This window comes from Trichosurus vulpecula, chromosome 6 (genome assembly GCF_011100635.1).
Source record: "Trichosurus vulpecula isolate mTriVul1 chromosome 6, mTriVul1.pri, whole genome shotgun sequence".
Classification (NCBI taxonomy): Eukaryota; Metazoa; Chordata; class Mammalia; order Diprotodontia; family Phalangeridae; genus Trichosurus; species Trichosurus vulpecula.
In genome coordinates this window covers 102,240,524-102,264,070 of record NC_050578.1, presented here as the reverse complement: position 1 = coordinate 102,264,070, position 23,547 = coordinate 102,240,524, and the positions used below count along the sequence as shown (strand labels likewise).

The following is a 23,547-nucleotide window of genomic DNA, read 5'->3' as shown; positions in this document are numbered from 1 at the left end:
AAACTCCAGTGCTTCCCATTAGGATGTTGATGATGACGGTGACAGCAGTAATAATAACAACCAGCATTTGTATAGCACTTTAAGGTTTTCAAAGTGCTTTATAAGATATACTCTCATTTAATCCTCCCAATAGCCCTGGAATGTGCTACTATGATGCCCATTTTACAGATGGGGAAGCTGAGGCACAAGTTAAGTGACTTGCCCTGGTCCACACAGCCAGTAAGTGGTTGAGACAGAATCTGAACTCTGGTCTTCCTGGCTCCAGGTCCAGCGCTCTGTCTGCTGTGCCACCTCATTGCCCACATAGGCTGTTTGGCATTTAGAACACTTAACAAACTGATCCCTTTCTACCTTTTCGCTCATCTCATATATAACTCCCCTCTACCGACTCTGTAGTCAAGCCATATTGGCCTATATGCTGTTCTTCATGCATCATGGATGTTTAATTTCCTCTTTATGCCTTTGCACTGGCGTGAAACACCCTCATGACAGAAACACCTCTGCCTCCTGAAACCCCTGGTTTTTCTTCAAGACTAAGCCTATCTTCAACATGATGTTTTTCGAGGTCCTCCAGCTCCTGGTTCTGTTTTCCCCAAAGATATTTTATATTCATTTTGTACACACACCCACCAGTTGGCTCTTCAATTAGAATGTAAGATTGTCGAGGGTAAGGACTGTTATGCTTTTGTCTGTATCACGAGGACTTCGCACAATGTCTGGCACATGGTGGGTGCTTGTTGTTGAGTGAGTGAGTGAGATAGGATAGAAAAATTTTGGTGAGTGATGGACTGGCAGGGTGAGGGAGAGGGAAAAGCCGTGTAAGACTCTTAAATTGTAAAGGTCATTGACTTCTAAGATGAATCGGGGTATCCTCAACAGAAATAGTTTACAGAAGTCCTGGGTTTAAGGGGAAAAACAATGTATTTTGTTTGGCACTTGTTAAATTGGAGATGCCCAGAAGATATCCAGGAGGAGATGTCATGATTCAGGATGGGAGCTCAGGAGAAAGGTTAAGGCTGGTTGGGTACATTTGGGCATCATCTTCATAGAGAGGACAATTCAATCTGTAAGCACTGATGAGTTCCTCAAAAAAGACAGTGTATTATGTAGAACTGTGTGTGGTAAACTAAAAATAAATAAATTAATTAAAAAAAAAGACAGTGTATAGAGAGAAAGGAGAGGATATGGTCTAGTGGAAAGTTCTAAGCTGAGAATCAGAAGACCTGGGTTTCAAGTCTGGATTGGCCTCTTATTATCGGGCAGCAAACAATACTTTATCTCTGCAGCTTCCTCACCTGTGAAATGAAGGGGTCGGGCTCTTCAAGACCTAAATATATGATTCTCTTTGAAGCTTGCATTTATGTGGCACTTTGTAATTTGCAAAATACTGTCCTCACAACAGCCCTGTTCAGGACATGGCCCAAGGATTGCTCTTTCTTTCTTACTTAGCTGGCAGCAGAGGCTTGGGGAGATGAAATCAGTTGCCTAGGGTACAGTCAAATAAGAGATAAACAGAATTTGAAACTTAGAGTCCCCCTACTCCGTGTTTAAGGATTTTCTCATCAATTACAGCGCCTTCACCCAGACTAACAATGGATTCTTCTTTGCAACATAACTTTATTTTTTTTTGATTTTTTGGAATTCCATATTTTATGATTTAATATTTTTTAGTTTTCAGCATTGATTTGCACAAGATTTTGAGTTACAAATTTTCTCCCCATTTCTACCCTCCCTCCACTCCAAGATGGCATATATTCTGATTACCCCGTTCCCCGGTCAGCCCTCCCTTTTGTCACCACCCCCCCCCCCCATCCCCTTTCCCCTTACTTTCTTGAAGGGCAAGATAGATTTCTATGCCCCATTGCCTGTATATCTTATTTCCCAGTTTCATGCAAAAACAACTTTTTTTTTGAGCATCTGCTTTTAAAACTTTGAGCTCCAAATTCTTTCCCCTCTCCCCTCTTCCCTCTCCACCCACTCTCCCTAAGAAGGCAAGCAATTAAACTTGGGCCACACATGTATCATTATGTAAAACAGTTCCACGGTGTTTCACAACTCATGTTGTGAAAGACTAACTATATTTCCCTCCATGCTGTCCTGTCCCCCTTTATTCAGTTTTCTTCCTTGACCCTGCCCCTTTTCAAAAGTGTTTGCTTTTGATTACTTCTTCCCCCTATCTGCCCTCCCTCCTATAGTCCTGCCTTTTTTATCCCCTTCCCCCTATTTTCATGTGGGGTAAGATACCCAATTGAGTGTGTATGTTATTCCCTCCTCAAGTCAAATACTATGAGAGCAAGATTCACTCATTCCCCCTCACCTTCCCCCTCTTCCCTTCCTACAGAACTGCTTTTTCTTGCCACTTTTATGTGAGATAATTTACCCCATTCTATCTCTCCCTTTCTCCCTCTCTCAGTATATTCCTCTCTCATCCCTTAAATTTATTTTATTTTTTTAGATATCATCTCTTCATCTTCAACTCACCCTGTGCCCTCTGTCTATATATATGTATATTCCCTTCAACTACCCTAATTCTGAGAAAGGTCTCATGAATTACATACATCATCTTTCCATGTAGGAATGTAAACAAAACAGTTCCACTTTAGTAAGTCCCTTATGATTTCTCTTTCTTGTTTACCTTTTCATGCTTCTCCTAATTCTTGTGTTTGAAAGTCAAATTTTCTATTCAGCTTTGGTCTTTTCACTGAGAAAGCTTGAAGGTCTTCTATTTTATTGAAAGTCCATATTTTGCCTTGGAGCATTATACTCTATTTTGCTGGGTAGGTGATTTTTGGTTTTAATCCTAACTCCTTTGACCTCCAGAATATCATATTCCAAGCCCTTCAATCCCCTAATGTAGAAGCTGCTAGATCTTGTGTTATCCTGATTGTGTTTCCATGATACTCAAATTGTTGCTTGCAACAATTCTGGTTGCTTGCAATATTTTCTCCTTGATCTGGGAGCTCTGGAATCTGGCAACAATATTCCTAGGAGTTTTCTTTTTGGGATCTTTTTCAGGAGGTGATGGGTGGATTCTTTCAATTTCTGTTTTACCCTCTGGCTCTAGAATACCAGGGCAGTTTTCCTTAATAATTTCTTGAAAGATGATGTCTAGGCTCTTTTTTTGATCATGGCTTTCAGATAGTCCAATAATTTTTAAATTATCTCTCCTGCATCTATTTTCCATGTCAGTGGTTTTTCCAATGAGATATTTCGCATTGTCTTCCATTTTTTCATTCCTTTGGTTACGTTTTATAATATCTTGATTTCTCATCAAGTCACTAGCTTCCATTTGTTCCAATCTAATTTTTAAGGTAGTGTTATCTTCAGTGGTCTTTTGGACTTCCTTTTCCATTTGGCTAATTCTGCCTTTCAAGGCATTCTTCTCCTCATTGGCTTTCTGGAGCTCTTTTGCCATTTGAGTTAGTCTATTTTTTAAGGTGTTATTTTCTTCAGTATTTTTTTGAGTCTCCTTTAGCAAGTCATTGACTTGTTTTTCATGATTTTCTTGCATCACTCTCATTTCTCTTCCCAATTTTTCCTCTACTTCTCTTTTTCCAAATCCTTTTTGGCCTCTTCCATGGCCTGAGACGATTCATATTTTTCTTGGAGGCTTTTGATGTAGGATCTTTGACTTTGTTGACTTCTTCTGGCTATATGTTTTGATCTTGTCACCAAAAAAAATTCTAAAGTCTGAGTCTTAATCTGAGTCTGTTTTTGCTACCTGTTCATATTCCCAGCCAACTACTTGAGCCTTGAGCTTTTTGTCAGGGCTATGACTCCTTGTAGAGTAGAGAATACTTTATCCCAAGCTTTAGGGGCTGCACTGCTGTTTTCAGAGCTACTTCTACACAGCAAGCTCTGCCACACCAGCACTCCTCCTCCCTCAAGAACCGCCAACCATGACCGTGAGCCAGATCCAAGCAGGGCAAAGCAAGCTCTGCTCTCCTACTCTGATCTGCTGCTTAATTCCTCTCACCAGGTGGGCCTGGGGCTGGAAGCACTGCAGCTGGAGCTCTGGAAGCAGCTGCAGAGCTGCACCACTTCACGCCTCTGGGGCTGGGGCCAACCCCCACACTCCTCTCACTCCTTTCCAGCAGTTTTTCCACTAACCTGCTCTGTTGTCTTTGGCATTTGTGGGTTGAGAAGTCTCGTAACTGCCACAGCTCACTGATTCGGGGCCCAATGGCCTGTTACGCCTGGCTCCTGGTCTGGTTGGTCTGGGCGTGGCCCACGCTGGGCTCTGCTTAGCTCTGCTCCCAGCTCCATGTGATAGACCCTTCCCAGTGACCATCCAGGCTGTCCTGGGCTGGAGCCCTTCTTCCCTCTGCTATTCTGTGGGTTCTGCAGCTCTAGAATTTGTTCAGAGCCATTTTTTACAGGTATTAGGAGGGACCTGGGGGAGAGCTCAAGCAAGTCACTGCTTTCTAGCTGCCATCTTGGCTCTGCCCCCGCAACATAACTTTAAATAAGACCTTAATTAATGAATTATCTAATATGTTTCCTTCTTGTAGACATTAGCCCAAGTTCCAGCTTTGATGATGATAAAATTGAATACTCTTTCTGGTGTGTGGGTTTGGAGAAGCAGCATCATATTGCTTCTCCAGGCAGGGCAAGGCAACAAACATTTATTAAACTCTTATATGCTAGACACTGTGCTAAATGCTAGAGATACAAACAAAAATAAAGACATTACCTACCCTCAAGAAGCTTAAAGTCTAGTGGAAGACCACATACAATGTGGAGGGAGGAGGAGAAGGATAAAGGTACCATCAGAGCATGGTGTCATAGTTCAGAAAGCCAATAGCAGAGTCTGGAGGGAAATGAAGTTTGTTTGGCTGACCTGGGCCCCTCCCCACAATGGAAGCCCCCTGGAGGAACTCTTCAGTGGGAGAAGGGGACCAGCGTGGCAGGGGGAAGTCTGTGGTGAGATGGTAATTGAAGCCTGGTGACAAACACAGGGAATTCAGAAGCAACGTAAAGAGCATTGGCTCTGGAGTGAGTAGACCTCAGTTCCAATCCCACCTCTGATGTTTACTACTTGTGTGTTCTTGGGCAAATTATTTAACTTTCCTTGGTCTTTACTTTTTCATGTTTACCATGGTGGTGGGGGAGGGGTGGACTGCATGGCCTCCAAGAATCAGTGAGTTTTATTCTTGAATGTTGGGTGTTGAGGGAGGTGATAGGTCGGGGGAGAAGAGAGTTTGAGTTGGATGCTGGTGCTCTGGAATAAAAGCCTTCTAAGGGTTATGAAAACAGAGGATGGAGGATAAGGAAGGAAAAAGGAACCAGATTTTCCTGGTTTGGGTATTAGTTTAGAGGTGAGTGTGACCTCAATTTATAAAGAGAGTCTGCAACATGAAGGCTGCTTGTGCAGCTAACATTCAGCTTAATGGAATTGGGGTTTTAATATTTATAGCACGTTATGTAAATGCTGCCCCTGCAAGTGCTTTCTTAAATCCTCTTAGCTTATAAATGACAGCTTTGATTTTTTTTAAAGAAATAAAATCTTTTCATTTATCCAGTCTAAGAGAGGTAAACAATAGTTGGTTAATGCCCTCCTTTCATGTCAGCCCCCATAGGCCGAATCCTATATTTTAAAGAGTTTATCACTGACTGTGCTTTTGAGCTTATTAAGGTCACGTATAACTTAAGGGGGATGGGGGGAGAGAAAGGCTGACTTTGCATTATGGTGCCAAGGCAACTTCTGGAATCGTGCCTGGCTTGTCGGCTCAGCAGTGTGCAATGGCGAGGTTAAAAGTATAAGGTTACAGAAGCAACATGGATGGCCCATTTAGACCTGATTAGTACCATTTTGCTCAGAGATCAAGAAGGTCAGAAAATTAGGAGCCATTTTCTGACCAGAGTTCTTTGGGAGCTGGGTGCTTAAGGCACCCTGAGGTTGCGTTAATAAATAGAAGAAGGTAAATTGAACTCAGGTGAGACAATTGAAAATTTTCAGTGTGATCATTTACACTTGGGAAATTGGCAAACACTCCGAGTGAGGGCTTGGTTTATTGTTTTGTTCGTTGTCTAGACTTAAAGTGATGGAGAAAATGTTACTAAACCAGATTAAACTTTTTTTCTCTCATATTTTATTTTTTTCTCAAATACATGTAGAATTTTTTCAACATTTATTTTTTAAAATTTGGAGTTCCAAATTCTCTCCCTCGCTCCATCCCCTTCCTCCTCCTTGAGAAGGCAAGCAATTCGATATAGATTATATGTGTGTAATCATGCAAAACACATTTTCACATTAGCCAATGTTGAAAAAGAAAACAGATCAAAAAAATAAAACCAGAAAAAGAAAGTAAAAAAAATGCTTTGATACATTCAGATTCTATCAGTTCTTTCTCTGGATGTCAATAGTGTTTTTCCCCATGAGTCCTTCAGAATTGTCTTGGATTGTTGTGTGGCTGAGAATAGCTAAGTTATTCATCGTTGTGGTTTTTCCGTCATTTTTCAGTCATGTCTGACTCTTCAAGACCCCATTTGGGGTTTTCTTGGCAAAGATACTGGAGTGGTTTGCCATTTCCTTCTTTAGTTCATAAAGATGAGGAAAACCGAGGTAAACAGGGTGAAGTAACTTGCCCAGGGTCACATTGCTAGTGTTTGAGGCCAGATTTGAACTCAGGAAGATGAGTCTTCCTGACTCCAGGACCAGCACTGTACCCACTGCACCACTTAGCTGCCCATTCACAGATGATTGTCATGTAATATTGGGTTAACCTGTACCACATTCTCCTGGTTCAGCTCATTTCACCAGATTCAACTTAAAAGTGTGCTATGTAATACTTTTTTTTGAGAGCTGAGTGTTAAACATTTACCAGCACATCTCTGGTCAAAAGATATGTAGAACATGGCTTTCTTCCCCTTTTTGTGGCTGAGAGGAGTCCCTGCTACACTTCCCCATCTCACCACAGCTGTATCTTGGTCCATTAAGTATTTTAATATTTCAATTTACATAAAGATATCCCCATTGCCTAGTGCCTTTATACATGCAGAGGAGTGTGAGACACCAGTCCCAACAGTTACCTGTATGGGAGGTGTTCGAATCAGGAAGTGGATAGCAGCAGAACAGAAAAGGATAGCGTAGTAGTGACTCACTTTTGAAACGGGGACAGTCCAGAAGATCAGATCTCTTTTTTAAAAGTTTTATTTAATTTTTATAATTTTACCTTGTCACTCTTCCCAATAGAAACTTTTCCTGGTAACAAAGAAATCTAGTTAAGCAAACAAACCAATACATTGGCCATGTCTGACAGGCACGCCTCAGTTTCACTGATAGCCTGCCAAGTTTCTGCCAAGAGGAGGGAGGCTCACCGCTGTTTTTCTAAAGCCAGCCTGTATTGAATGTAAATGGGTTTTACCCTTTATCTGACCTTTAGATTTGTTGCTTACCCTGTTTAGATGAAGCATTAATCAGGTGAAGATTGTGATTTGGTTAAGGCACTACAGTACACTCATAGACTGTCAGAAGCAGAGGCAGGTTCAAAAGTTTCGAGCCACTTCTCCTGTGCTTGGTCCAGAAAGTGTGGCACCGTGGCCCAGAAGCCTCTTTTTTCTAATTACATCCTCTGCTTGGCTTAGTGGAAAGGGTACTGGATTTGTTTGTACTCAAGAAGACCTGGATTCGAGCCCTGGTTCTGCCACCAATTACGTAGCCATGTGACTGAGCAAATCATAACCATTCCGAATAACCAAATCATAACCATAACCATAACTCAGTTTCTTCCTCTGTAAAGTGGTGATAATAAAAGCACCTCCCACTTTGCGGGCTTTGTGAACTGGAAAGCACTGGATAAAATGGGACATAGTATTCACATGGGAATGGTTTTTCTAGGTGAAAATTCTCAGGGTAGCTAGTGAGGGAAGCTTTTCTCGGAATTCAGATCCTGCCTTGGACACTTACTAGCTGCGTGAGCCTGGGCAATTCACTTAACCTCTCTGTGCCTCAGATTGCTCATTTGCAAAATGGGGATACTAATTGCTCCTACCTCACCACAAATGAGATAAGATATAAAGCACTTTGTAGACTTTAAAGCCCCAATAAATTCTGGCTGCCGTTGTTATTCATGTGCTTTTGGACTGACCCCTATCAGCATCAGTTACTTGTTTTTCTCACAGATAATGAAAACCGATTTTAATATTTGCCTAAGCAAAATGTAATTAGGGATGTAATTCTACTGCTTAAGAAAAAAAAAAAAGAAACTTACAGAAAGCATTACAAAGCCAAATGTCAATCATTAGCTGTTCTTGAATTTCCTGCACCAATGCTTTTCTTCTCTATGCTTAAAAGTTGACTGTGTTCTAAAACTTCATTCATTTGGACAGTTCTGGGGAGGAGAGAAAGGACAGTTTGAATTGATGAAAAATATGAACTAAGTGTTTCTAAAGAAAAGTAATTTTATTACTTTCTAGTCAGTACCAGAAGGCCTAAATCTCCAGAAGCTTTGGACACTTTTGGCCACTCCCTCCTCAATATATTTCTGCTCTTCTTTTCTGTTGTACCCCTCCTGTTTTTCGTCCATCACTTCTGACCTCTATGTCTTTGCTTCCTTCCCTACTTGTCCTTCTTCCTCCCCTACCCTAAATATGGGCCAACTCAAGACACTCTCTTCAAAACCCTTCTCTGTCTCTCCAGACTTTCTCCCTTGGTGATCTCATGCATTCCCCATGTTTCAGTGATCACTGCCATGCTAATGATGCCCCAGTCTGCAGATCCTACCCCAACTTCCCCCTTAAGCGTCAGTCCTATGTCAAATCACCTGTTGGATACTTCTCTTTGGATGCTCTTCTTGCACCTCAAAGTCAAGATTCTCCAAAACTGAACTTACCTTCTTTTTCCCAAAACCTTTACCTCTCTAGTCTTTGGGTTAGCTCCAGGATCCTCCAAGCTCCTCAGGGTAGGACACTCTGAGTCCTCTTTGATTTTCCCCCCTCTCTCATCTGTTCCCATTTCTGATGAGTTGCCAAGCCCAGTTGGTTCTATCTCTGCAGCATCTTTCACGTTTAGTCCCCTTTTCACTCCTATTACAACTACCTTGCTTTAGGCAGGCATGGCCTCCTAACTAGTCTCCCCACCTGGAATTTCTCCCCATTCTAATGCATACTTCACTCTATTAGTTTTTCTTCATGTCCTCACAATCCTTAATCAAAAAACTTGTGGCAACCTCTGCCCTCCCTCCCAAGGAAAATTCACATTCCTTAGCCTGGCATTCAGGAGCCTGCGTTATCTGGGGTCAACTTTTTAGCCCTATATCATACTCTTTTTTTGCGTCCTTTCTCTTCAGGTAGCTAAGTGGTGGATAGATCTCTGGACTTGGCATCAGGAAGATCTGAATCCAAATTCAGCCTTAGACATGTTCTAGCTTTGTGGCCCTGGACAGGTCATTTAGCTTCTTAGCCACAGTTTCTTCACCTATAAAATGGAAATAGAATAATATATGTCAGTCTCTTTCCAAACCTTAAATGTCATATGAATGTTGGCTATCGTTGTTGCCAAACTGGACTATTCCCAGCTCCTCTCTGTCCCATCTTGCCCTTTCCTGCTTTCTGCTTTGCTGTACACCATCTCAGATGCTGAGAATGGATTCCCATGACATCTCTGCCTATTGAAATGACTTCTCTCCCTTCCTCCCCTTTTTAAGGCCCAGATCAGCTGCCATTTCCTTTGTGAAGCCTCAATTCTGCCAGCTATAGGGCTCTGACATCTATGTCTTTAAACTGTTCATTCCCTTGGTGGGGCTTTATCTGTCCTTTACATATACAGTCTTAAAGCTTGTATTATTGGTCCTTAGCTTGATATCTTATTCCTACTTATTTAGTAAGTTCTGGAAAAAGTTATAGGAAGGGTGGGTAGAAGACTTGCTTCCTTACACCCTACACAGGGTCTTGTGCATTTTTTATTGTTTAAATTTGTACTTTGATCCACATGAACAACTCCTTGTATACAAACTAACTCTACTAAAGCAGGCAAGCCTGGGCCACTTGTCTGTGCTTTATAGTCTTAGCTTTCCCTGAGTACTCAGCAGTTAAATGACTCTTCCAAGGTTACACAGCCATCATGTGACTGGCTGGACTGGAACTCAGGGCTTCCTAATGCCAAGACTGGCCTTTTAGTCTCTATACCACACTCTGCCTTGCACATAGTATACGCTTAATAAAAATGTCTGCTGAATTCACAGTGGTGATCCATGTTGCCAAGTATAGCTTATATTAGTTTATAGGTGGTCTGCTTTAAGGGAGCGCTAAGAATGATTTGTATTGTAAATAGCAGAGGCCAACTTTGAACCCAAGTCCTCTAACTACAGTTCAATCCTCCCTCCCTTTCTCCCTCTCTCTCCTCTCCCCCCTCCCCCTCCCTCCTAGCATTGTAGGCAAATGGTGCTAAAAGATTTTTCCTCTTTTATAATTGAGAAATCACAACCAGTTATTTGGCTTATTAATTACTTAATAAATTACTTCCTCTTTACTTCGTTCCTACATTGAATGACAGAATCTCAGATTCTGAATTAATGGAGTCTGAATAGCTGTACAGCTATGCCCTCATCTAAAATAAATGATATTTTAGCACCTCATCTACCTGAAATTCCCCTATACAGAATACAGTCAAGTACTCAGCTTTTGAGCAAAGTAGAGATCGAGGAGTCCATGTAGTAAAGGTCATTCGTTTTAGTCAGAAGAGAGTTCTGTGAGCCCTCACTGAAAGTCTAAGTCCATATGAAGAGAGGCTTGGCTTGGTGTGGCTAGAAGTGTTCCATTTCTGAAACATTGTGGTTGTGTGACCCTGAGCAAGTCACCTATGGGAACCCTAAGACTGTCAATTGATAGGTGTTACCCATTTGCTTTTGGTAGAGGGAATTTCCTATACCCCAAATACCACAGGTTTGGTCTCCCAAATAAAATACATAATATGTACATATATGTGCACATGTATATACAGTACACATTTATATATGCACAAACATATGCTATGTATGTATAATATACATACAATGCATATACATATATGGACACATGTATCTACCACATACACGGTTTATACTACATATGTATAGATATGCAAACATGTATATGTAATATATATAATATATACCGAATGTGTGTGTTTCTGGGCATGTATATGTAATATATTTGTTTTGCACACAACTTTTCCAAACCACGCTTGATCTCCTGGAGCACTTAATTGTGCGTATCACTCATTTGACACCTTCCATATGCTTCCTGGAATTGTTTTTATGTGTATGCTTTCCTTCTTTCTTCATTTAGTTTGTAAATTCCTTCAGGGCTGAGACTGTGGCTTTTTAATAAAACCTCTGATTTAAAAAAACCAGCCTTCTTCAGGGGCAGAGTGGTCTGGTGGCAGAGAACTCTGGGTGTGGAACCGGGGGGCCAGGGTTCGAATCCAGGCTTTGTCTCTTCTTCCCTGTGTGATGTAGGGCAAAGCCATTCATCTCTCTAGACCTCTGTTTTCTCATTTGTAGCATGAAAGGATCCTGATGGCATCTGAAGTTTCTTCTGTTTCTAAATCTATGAATTTATGGAAAATAGGAGCTTTTGGTGAAGATGGTAACAATCACAACAGCGATGATAATAGCGGTTCTGTAGTGCTTACTATGTGCCAGGCACCATGCTAAGGACTTTAAAAACAGATCTCATTCGATCCTGACAATAACCCTGGAGAATATCGCCATTTTACAGATAAGGGAACTGAGGCAAAAACACAATTATGAAATAATTTATAGAGGCTTAACATACATTTGTTGAGTAGTACTTCAAGGTATATATCTGTGATATACTTTTACTTCTCGTGAGCCTTTCTTTTATTCCTTTTCTTTTTTTTAACAGAAAGGTGATTAGAGGTGAGTGGGGAGGAGGAACACTGCCACTGAAAACCTTATGATGCTTTAGTAAAAGCTGAAGATGATTAAGGTTGTGGAACCACTCAAATAATTTTTTTAAGGTTTTTCCTTTTCTTTTGCTGTATTAAACTGCTGTAGCCAGCAGGAGGTGCACAGACTGTGGCTAGGTCAAAGGCTTCAAAAGAAACCAGGCCTCCTGTTCTCAGAGCTGCCCTGCTCCTGCCTTGATGGGGTCGAATCAGTCGCATCCCGGAGCTGTGAAGAGGCCTCCGATCCCCATTGTCCTGGGATTGCTGTTTGACCGGGGGACTTGTACTCACTCTGTCTTTGGTCACAGGTGACTGTGGAGGAGGTGATGACCACGACGGCGTACCTGGATCTCTTCCTGCGCAGTGTCTCGGAGCCGGCCCTCCTTGAAATCTTCCTTCGGTTTATCCTCCTGCACCAACATGAAAATGTCCATATCCTTGACACGCTGACGAGTCGGATCAACACCCCATTTAGGGTAAGTGAGGGCCAGAGAGGACGCGGTCTGTCCCTTTTGACAGATTGTTGTGAGAGCCCCTCATCATCAGGAGTGAATTGAGAATGGGCCTCTTCTGTGTTCCCCTTTATTCATTGCATCTTTAGCATTCAAGAGAGCTGAGAACTGAAAGGAGCTTAAGAGATCATGTAGTCTTATTCCCTCATTTTTCAGAGTTCTAGAGGAATGAAATGAAATGACTGATCCAAAGTCACACTGATGGTAATAGCAGAGTCAAGCTTCCAACCCTGGCCCCTCTAACTGCAAATCTCTCTTGATTTCTTTCCCTCCCACCCTCTCTCTCTTTCTTCCCCCCTGCCTCTTTCTCTCTCCACTTCCCTCTCCCTCTCTCTCTCTTTCTCTGTCTCTCTCTGTCTCTCTCTCTGTCTCTCTCTCTCTCTCTCTCCCTCTCCCTTCCCCTTCCTCCCTTTCCCTCTTCTCCCTCCTTCTCCTTTCTTTTCTCCTTCCCTTCCTCTCCCTCCTTCCTTTCCCTTCCAGACTTCCTTTCCTTATGTAACTGTGGTGATACACCGGAAAGAGGACTAGAGTAAGACTCACAGCACTTGTGCTTGATTCTGAGCTCTGTGGCTTTCTACTTGTGTAGCCTTGGTCAGGCCATCTTGTCCTCCGTTTCTTCATTTGTAAATTGAATAGACTGTGCCAGAGCTCTGAGATTTACTCCCGTTTTAGATCTATGGACCTTCTCATATCTGTGGAAAGGTGAAATTGATGATGTGCTTTGCTACCAGGAGTCATTTTGGCAGGGAAATGGTACTCACTGCCTTTCACAAGGACTTTCTCTAAATCTGTTTTGGTTGGCACTTTCTCCTTTGAAAGGAGCGTAGTGATAATGTTCTTCTGAGGAGGTAAGATGCAGAACATATGGCCTGAAGCATAAGTCTAAAGCAAGGCTTCTTAACCTGGGGTCTGTGTTTTTTTTAAATAACTGAATTTTATTATAATTGGTTTCCTTTGTTATCCTAAGTACTTTATTTTATATATTTAAAAACATTTTTCCTGAGAAGGGATCAAGACTACTAGAGAGGACCATGTCACACAAAAGGGTTAAGAACCCCTGGTCTACAGCAAGGGATCGAGGGGGTATCAGGGCCATGGGATCATCATTGTAGAGATGGAAGAGGCTTAGAGGTCATCTGCTTCATCCTTTTCATCTGGAGAGAAAGGGGAAGTGGCAGAGCTAGGATTTGAATCCAAGGCTTCAGACTTCAAATTCAGAACATTTTCCATTGAATCTGGATGACTTAGTGGAAGAGGTGTCCTCAGACACCAGCGTTGTAACCCTGGATTGGTTGCTTAATTTCTTTGTGCCTTAAGCAGTTCTCTAAGATTCACCTTCCCAGGCAATGGGGCATAGAAATCCATCTTGCCCTACAAGAAAGTAAGGGGAAAGGGGATGGGGAGGGTGTGGGGTGACAGAAGGGAAGGCTGACTGGGGAACGGGGCAATTAGAACATATGCCATCTTGGAGTGGGGGGAAAGTAGAGATGGGGAGAAAATTTGTAACTCAAAATCTTGTGGAAATCAATGCTGAAAACTAAAAAAATATTAAATAATAAAATATGGGATTCAAAAAAAAATTTAAGATTCATCTCCCAAGTTATAGATGGGTTGTGGTCTGGACTGGTAGTTGGGGTTCGACTTCTTTGCTGCCTTTTATGGGCCAGGCACAATACTAAGTTCTTGGGGCTACGAGGACCAAAATATAAAAGTCCCTGACCACAAGAAGCTTACATTCTAATGGTGGTGATGGTGGAAGCAGGTACACAAATAAACAAATCAATAAAAAGAAAATGTAAAGTGTCCCATGTTCAGGTGTTACTGTCCACAAGGCTTTATACACGGGCCCCTGGGCAGTTATGAATCTGGGTAACCACTAGGTAGCTTAGAGCTCTGATTAACTTCAAAAATCCCCTTTTGACCTTTGTGGCTAAGAAACACAAATGCTATTTCTGCAGAATCAGTTATTGTTCCAGGGGCAAAGGAAATGGGTCCTGTAAGGAACTCTCCAGCCCCAAGCAGCTTGGGATGTTTGCCAGAGCTGTTTTATGATGCGTAGCTCCAGCTTGGCCAAGCCTTCATCTCTCTTGCTGGCTTCCCTAGTGCAAAAGTCCCTCTTGTCTCTGCCGAAGAGGCTTCAGAACAATCGGCAGAATTAAATTTGTGAAGGTGTTCCTGCCAGTTGTTGCAAAATAAAACCTCCTTTCCTCTAAGTGTGGCTCAGGGCTTTTCTTTGGCAGGGATTCTGAGCTCTATTAGAATGTGAAAATGTGAGAATGTTCAGAGGAGATAGAATTGAATAGTGCCTTGAAAGATGGATGCTATTCGTATAGGCAGCAGTCGTGGTGAGGGGCACAGCATGGACAAAGGTGTGGAGGAAGGAATGACAGTGACACTTGTAGGGGATTGTGAAAGGATTGGCCTAAGCAAATGAATGAACCACAGGGAATGAGGGTGGGATGGAGCACAGCTGATGATACTGTATAGAAGGGCAGGATTGAGAAATTGGCAATGAAAACGGTGAACAGGAGAAAGATGGGATGAAATGCCTAGTTGAGGAAGGTTAATCTAGTTCTGTAATTTAACTTGCTCTGTGATTTTGGTTTGAGTCTTTCATCTCACTATGCTGAAGTGTTTTTTTTTTTAAGCAATGCCATCTCATGGGTGTTTAGTGGGGCATAGGTAGCACAGTAGATAGATCTCTGTGCTTGCAGTTAGGAAGATCTAAGTTCAAATCCAGCCTCAGATTAGCTGTGTGATTCTGGGTAAGTCACTTAACCCTGTTTGCCTCAGTTTCCTCATCTGTAAAATGAATTGGAGAAGGAAAAGGCAAACCATTCTGCCTCAGTTTCCCCATCTGTAAAAGGAGCTGGAGAAGCACAGTATACTCCAGTATCTTTGCCAAGAAGACCCTAAGTGGGGTCAGGAAAAGTTGGACATGATTAAAATAGCTGAATTAGAGGTTTTAGCCCAATATATCAAAGGAATAGCATTAAGTTGCAGTGTAACAGGAGAAGTTAACAGAGCACTATATGGTCATGCCATCTCTTAGTTCAGAGAAGGTTCAGGGATGGTGGCGATGGTGGGTGAGTAAAGCAAAGGGCTGCCCTCTGCCTTTGGTCCTTCCAACTCCACCAAAGTCTGGTCAGATTATCTGGAGTTGTTTGCTATCTCTATGACTCATGTTCTCTAGTTATGGGATCAAGCTGATGCATTTTCTTTGTCATGAGATTTTCATATTTAAGTTTGCTTTGAATTTGATTTACTGAAAGATGTAAGATAGGATTACTCCGAGTCCCTCAGTAGACAGGTGGTGTACTTTGATAAAATGAAACTAATAAAAACTAGCTTAGTTCACCATGTATCTATCGAGTCCCTCACATGTTCGGGACACTGAGCTCAGTATACCAAGAGGTGGCAAAGAAGGCTCAGACAGCCCTCCGTGGTGCTGGGCAGACGAGATGTGCCCATACGAAGCAAATAGAGAACGGTAATGAGACTTGCTAACATGGACGTGGCACCTTTAAGCTTGGTGCTTTGTGTGGGCTGAGAGGCGGATGGAACCTTACTGGCCATCTAGTTCAACACCCTCATTCACCGATGAGGAAATGGATTAAGTGAGTTCTGCAGGGTGTTAGGGACTCTCTGTGGATGTTCAGGCATATTCCTTTTGGAAACCCTGTAGTATTCGAGGGTTCAGTGCAACTTACTAACAGAAACATCTGGTGAACCTTAGTAGCATCTGTAGGGAATCTTCCTTATTTTTAAGTTGATTCTCACAAATGAGGATTGAGAGAGAGGACTGGGGATATTTTAGCCTTGGGGCAGCTAGGTGGTGCAGTGGGCCTGGAGTCTGGGAGATTGGAGTTCAAATCCAGCCTCAGACACGTAATAGCTGTGTGACCCTGGGCAAGTCACTTAACCTTGGTTTGCCTCGGTTTCTTTAACTGTGAAATAGAGATAATGACAGCACCTACCTCCCAAGGTGATTGTGAGGTTCGAATGAGATAATGCACAAAGTACTCAGCACACTGTATATCTCCTAGTAGGCGCTCAGTAAACATTTATTCCTCCTTTTCCCTTCTCTGGAGAATGAAGGCACAGAGGGACAAGGTAGTATCTTTAAGTACTTGAAAGGCTATTATGTGGAAGAGGGTAGGCCTCCCAAGGGGCACCTTTTCTGCTTACTATAATGCAAAACTTCCTAACGGTTAGAACTAGCCAAGGTGGAATGATTGGTAGCCTTGGGAGGGTGTACATTCCCCTTCCTAACAATTAGAACTAGCCAAGGTGGAATGATTGGTAGCCCTGGGAGGGTGTACATTCCCCTTCCTAACAATTAGAACTAGCCAAGGTGGAATGATTGGTAGCCCTGGGAGGGTGTACATTCCCCTTCCTAACAATTAGAACTAGCCAAGGTGGAATGATTGGTAGCCCTGGGAGGGAGGGTGTACATTCCCCTTCTCTGGAAGTCTTCAAGCAAACACTTGATAGCCACTTGCTGGATGTGGTGTAGTGGGGATTCCTTTGGTTGGGTATGGGCTAGCCTAAATTAGGCATCAGCAAACAGAGGCCCCCTGACCAAATGTGGCCTGCCTGCTTTCCTGAGGCTTGTGAGCTAAGAGCAGTTTTTACATTGTAAAATAAAGTTTTATTGTATTTAGAAATGAAAAACTATTCTTAGCTCATGGGCAGTACCAAAAAAGCTGGTGGCTAGAGCCATAGTTTGCCATCCCCTGTACTAGGTGGTCACTGAGGTCTCTTCCAACCCAGAAAACCTGATTCGGTACAATGGGTGTTTTCGTCTGTTTGATGGATGAGGAATCTGAGCCCTGAGAGGCTGAATTACTTACCTCTGGTCACACAGCAGTGGAATGAGAAGCCTGGCCTCTCCTGATTCCAGATTCATTGCTGTGCCCACGCAGTAATACGTGCTTTCCTAAGTGATAGGCGATTAAGTTCCAGAATGGTACAGACGGTTGTGTTTGTCCTTTGTGCTCCAGGAGGACCATGGCATCAGAGAAATGATGACAGAACTTGGAGTTGACTTTGATTTGAGTGAGGGAGGGCTGTGCGAGGTCACCAGCCTCACTTTCTCCTCCAATGAGCATATGAGGAAATCAGAGAAGGGAGAGATAGTTGTTGTCAGGAGGAGGTTCGATGTGAGCTGGACTTTGAAGGAAGGCTCGGATAGGATTTGTATGAGCAGAGAACGTTCCTTGGGAGGGATTTAGCATGAGCAGATATGTGGAGCCCTGCAGGAGCATGCCACTTTTAGGAGACAGCTGTGAGGCAGGCCTGAGGAGATGGGAAGTAGTGGGAGAGATGTCTGCCAGTTGACAATGAAAGCAATGGGAAATCATTGAAGGCTACTGAGCTGGAGAGTAATATGATGAAAGCAGGATCCAGGAATATTTCTCAAGTGTGATTGTGCAATATGGAATAGAGGGCCAATACTAGAATTAGGAAGACTAATTGGGAGGTTCTTGCAGTACGTTGGGTATAGAGTGATGGGAAATCCTCCTTAAGTTGGTAGCCTCAGGAGTGGAGAAGAAATGGTGACTATATAGACTGTTTGAAGGAAGAAGTCATGTGACCTGATGACATTGGATATAATAGATCAGAGACTCCGCAAAAGTTAGGCGACTCCAGAGAAACTGGAGTAATTATGGTGTTACTGAAAGAAGTGAGATAGTTGGGAAAGGTGGGGCCAAGTTGAGGCCTGAAGTGTGATTGGAGGCCATGGCGAGATGGTCAAATGGAAAAAGTGATTGGGCAGTGGAGTGAGATTCAAGTGAGAGGTCAAAATCGAAGGTATACCCTTCAGAGTTAGAGCCTGTAGTTTCATGGAATTAGAAAGGAAGCGTTATCCAAAGGAGAGAGTGTATAGATGAGAACTGAGCCTTGCTGAGTGCCTGAAGTTAGGTGGTAAGAGAAGAGAGTGGGTCCTAAGAAGGACCACACCTGACCCCTGAGGATTAGCAGAAAATGAGGATAGTACAATGTCATGGCAAAGGAACAAATTGTAAGAAGTGAAGGGGAAGAATAATAGTGCCACATTCCAAAGAGAAGTTGAGAAGGAGGAGGCCCCCCACCCCCCAAAAAAGGTCATTAGATTTAGAAGGAAATCACTAGGGCTCTTCAGAATATTGGTTTGAGTAGTGAGCAGAGAATCCAGATTGTTAGGGGGTAGGAAAGAAATGAGTGATAAGGTAGTAGGTAGTAATGAAAAAAGTCGCAGGGTCACTTGTTAGAGAGAGATGGCAATGAAATAGGAATAACAAACATTTAGTAAATTATTATTAGTAAATTATTACTGTATGCAACACACTAAACTAGGCCCTAGAGAAGAAACAGATATAAGATATACTAACTACCTTCAAGGAGCTCACCATTTATCATTTAGCAATTATTTATTTAATTAATTTAGTAATTTCCACTTATCATTATGTCTTAATATTTAATAATTATTTAATTAATTTAATGGTTTGTCAATTATTTATCAGTTTCAAAGGTCCACCCCTCCAGATGCTAACCCCTTTGTAGATGGCTTAATAAATTGTGACCAAGATAAACCAACCAACCCTCGGTAGCCAAGTTAGTGGTAATAATCCTCTCTAATTTTAATCAGGCTGATCTTCAGATGACATAAACATTTTGTTGCTGGGCCCATAGTTGGAGACTTTTCAGCTTGGCTGGTGTCTACTGGCAGAGCTTTGGAGACCTAGGATTAACTCCATCCCACAGTGAGGTACAAGAGTAGAATTTCAGAGGAGATTAAACTCCAGCATGTGTGTTGGGTAGATACAACAGTATGTATACAAATAACTGAATTATAAATTATATGTTAAAGGCAGCATGGGGCAGTGGACAGGGCATTGGCTTTGGAGTCGGAGGACTGGAGTCTGAATCACAGTTCTGCCATGTGCAATCTAGGTGATATTAGGCTAGTATTACAGCCTTCTTGGGTCTTGATTTCCTCACTTATAAAAGGAGAAGATTGAATTAGTCCCTTCCAGCTAAATCTCTCTTCCAAAATATACAGGAAGTGTCAAAGAGAGAAGTTTGAGACAAGAAGGGGTCACTTCTATCTGAGAATAACAGGGAAGGAGGAGATAAGACTTTGATGGAGGAGGTGGGACCTGAGCTAGGTTTTAAAGGAGAAGAAAGAATCCAGAAGGCAGAAATATTAGAGACCTCCATTCTAGGCATGATGGCGGCCGGGGAACAAGGCGGCATAACCAATATATAGAGTTTATGGATGGCAGGACCAGAATGACAAATGGCAACGTAATATAGTTTGATTAGTCATATGAAATAGCATGCAAAAGCGGAGCCAGATTGTGGAGCACCTTGATGGACAGGATCAGGATTATGTATTTAATTTGGTAGGCAATGAAGAGCCACTGAGGGTTTTTGAGCAAGATAGTAACCTGACTAGACCAGGAAGAGATACTGGAGATAGGGAGCCCAGTTGGTGCAACAGGAATAGAGTGAAGGAGATGGATCAGTATTGGATTTGATTGAACTTGGCAACTTATTGGATTCAGTTCAATTCAACAAATATTTATCAAGTGCCTACTAAGGGACAGGCACTGTGCGGCTAAGCACTGGGCGTACAAAGACGTAAACACAATAGTCCTTGTTCTCTAGGTCCTTCTGCTGGATTTAAGAGGTAAAATAGAAGGAAGGTCCATGGGTGAAATCCAAGCGTTAAGCCTTGGTGACTGAGGAACGTGGTGGTGTGAACGAGAAGAGTACGAAATTTAGGAGAATGGATAGGTTTGTAGATTAGGATGATGTGTTCGGTTTGGGACGTGGATGCAGAGCTGGGCTTGGAGCCAGGAAGGCCTGGGTTCTAGTCCTGTCCCTGACACGTACTGGCTGTGTGACTTTGAGCAAGTCACTTAACTTCTCCATGCCCCAGGAAGCTCTAAAACCTCAAGGGAAGATGCAGAGAAGGTACTGACCTGCGTTGGTAAAGGGAATTTCTTCATCTCAGTGCTAGTGAATTCATAGGTCCGGTTCCAATCCCTATCCCTACCTTTGAGGTGCCGGCTAGACAATCCGAGTCATCTTCCTCTTTGTCTGGAAGAGTATAGACAAAGGAAAAGCATAGGATGTATTTGGGCTATAGATGGTGGTCCTTTTTAGCCGGGGAGGGGCATGGGACAAGGCCAGAAAGGTAGCTTGGTGCCACATTGTGGAGATCCCTGTCCCCATCCCTGTCAGTAATGTCGCCATTTTACCAGTCACCAATGTTCATAACCTTCCAATCATCTTTGATTCCTTCCCTCCCTGGTTCCACAGAGCCAACCAGTAGCCTATCAGTAGTGGTCAATGGTGCCACCAAGGCATTTATCACAGCTTCCCTGTCCCTACCATTCCTGCAGCCATGAGCCTAGGGTAGTACTTTATTGCCTTTTGGTGCCTGGAATATTGCTGTGTTTCCCCAGAAGGGTCCCCATGTCCCTAGTCTCTTCTTCCTCTAGCGCATCCCATACAACACTGCCAGATTAAGCTTACAAATGTGTATGCCTCTCTGTTAAAATTCAGACTTCTCTATTTGGCTTTTCAAGCTCTACACATGATGCCCTTCATTATAAAATACTCTATGAAGTACTGATGTGCTTGCTTATGCCGTGCTCATAGTAAACTGACTCCATATCACTCTCTATTATGAACTCGGCATTCCAGAAAAACTGAGCTGCTTGGTGTTTTAAACAGATGATATTACATCTTCCGCCTACCCTCCAACCCCCGCCATACCCTTGCCTTGGCTCTCCCCCAAGATTAGAATGCCTGCCTGTCTCATCTGTACCTCTTGGAATCCCTCTCTTTCCTTAAGGCTCAGCTCAGGTGCCATCTCTGACACAAGGCCTTTCTGGCCATTTCTCCTCTTACTTGCCTTCGTTCTGGGCCCCATGGGTACCCCCGTTAAGCTTGTGGAATACAGCAAGTCATTAATTAGTTTACTTCATAGCCACACTAGGTACTGAGTAAGCAGGCTGCCAACAAGATTAAATCTTCAGAGTTCTTTTTCAGAATATTTTGAATATTTCCCTTAAAATCTTGTAAAGACTGTAAAAAATGTCCTTTAAAAGAGCTCGTAATTGTGGGGTCCTATGGTCAGTATAATGTAGTGGATAGAGAGCCAACCCACCTCTGACACATGCTGTCTGTGAGACCCTGGGCAAGTCACTTAACCTTTCAATGGTCTAAACAGCTCTTGAAGACTCCGCGTTGCAGAAAAGGGACCTGTTTGCTTTGATAGAGAAAATTTGCTCATTTAGGAGTTTCCTCTACCAAAAAAAAAAAAAAACAAAAACCAATCACAGACCTTATGTCTATCCCTATTCCTAATTGTGGAATTACAGTTGTTCTTGATCTGAACTTTTAAAAATCTACTTTCTTATATCTGATAGCAGTGTTTAGGTTAGATCAAAGAAAGGAAGAGGCTAGAGTCCTATCCCTGACTCTGGCTCAAGCTGTGGTGTTGGCCTCCTGGGCAAGCCCTGCTCTCAGGCTTCCTCCAGTTTGCTAGGCCCTGGTCCCTTGGCCCATGTCTCCATTGCCAGCCATCCACCTTCTTCCTAAACTCATTCATCCATTCCCAGAGATGGACTAGTGCTTATCCTCTTCTGTCAACAGTTATCTTTATACTTCAGTATCTAAAGAGCCATGATTTCTTTCATTTTTGAGGGTACTCCCTCCATTGACCCTTACACCACTCTACCATAACTTGTACATGAGTTTTAAGAGATGCTGGAGGAAGAACATTTATCACCCTGCAGTCCATCTCTGGACTTTAGCTAGATTGTTCCTCAGATGACTGGCATTCAGGACACTGCTGCGCCCACACTTGGCGTCTTCCTAACTTAGAAGACCTTGCCAATGCTTGTGCACAGGTAGCATTGCCTTTAAGAATGTGGGGTTATGCTGTGATGACCCGGCCAAGTGGGACTTGAGTGTAGACCTTAACAGACAGGACAGATTCAATGCAGATTTGTTCAAAGAATATCTGATAAGTTATTACTCATTTGGGTACTTTGCTTCTTGGTCCATTCATTTTCTTTTCCCTGAATTCAGGAATACTTGATTTTAATTAGTAAATCATCTTTGAAAAATATATTACGGTTGTTGCATAATAGCAGCTGATATTTATATAGTGCTCTAAAGTTTGCACAGTATTTTATAGGCATCATTTTATTTGAACCTCACAGAGACTTTCAGAGGTGGAGACTACAGGGATTATTTCCCTGTATTGTGGATGTGGAAGCTGAGAGAGGCTCTGGGCTCAGAGATGTTGAGTGACTTGCCCACGGTCACACAGCTAGTATGTGTCAGAGGTAGGAATTGAACCCAGGCTTCCATGATGTCAAGGCCATTCCTGCATCTGCCCCGCCACACCGTCTTCCTAACTTAATGTTGGCCCCGCCTTATTTTGTCTTGGTCATTCACGATAACATTATTGTTTGCATGTGAAGAGGAAGGAGGAGGAAGATGTCAGAAATAAGCAGATTATTCTAAATGGAAACGTATAGATAGATAAAGGTTGAACCTTTATAAGATGGAGTAAGAAGGCTCCCTCGTGTAATCGTATAATTCTAGGCATCCTAATCAAATCCTACGGGCTATTTACAGGCTGGCTGTGCATTTTCTCTGGCATTGTTATGGCTCAATGAAAAGTGCCCTACACGGGCTATTGTGTATTGTAGTTGTGAACTACCCTTGTGGTCTTTGGGGAGGCAGAGCTGTCACTGAAGGATCAAGAATGAAACATGGGTTTTATTGCTTTCCAGCTGTGTGTGGTGTCCTTGGCGCTCTTCAGAACCCTCATTGGCTTACATTGTGAAGACGTGATGCTGCAGCTGGTTCTAAGGTAAGACCCCATTGCTTTTCTCTTTCTCTATTTTTTTCTACCTACATTGGGGGGACCTCTTTTGTTTTGTTCCTGTTAGAACAGTCCAGATAGCGCCCTTGCTCTGGGGCAAGGATGGAAAAACCACAAGAAAAGCCCTCGATTTATAAAATAACCCATGGAAAATTACTTTACCTTTTTTTGTGTTGTTTCCCAAAGCTAATTTAAGAATTTCTCTATTTAAATTTGTAGAAGGCCATAAGGAGGTGGCATGGGACAGTAGA

General features: G+C 42.6%; 1 protein-coding gene across 1 annotated transcript in view; it reads left to right on the top strand.

Moving 5' to 3' along the window:
- The window catches only part of FAM160A1 (family with sequence similarity 160 member A1), a 290,079-nt gene that overhangs the window by 229,213 nt on the left and 37,319 nt on the right, over positions 1-23,547 (top strand). The window contains exons 7-8 of the mRNA XM_036762250.1: positions 12,199-12,366; positions 23,205-23,284. Coding sequence (XP_036618145.1) covers positions 12,199-12,366; positions 23,205-23,284 — 248 coding nt within the window. The remainder of the gene's footprint in view (positions 1-12,198; positions 12,367-23,204; positions 23,285-23,547) is intronic.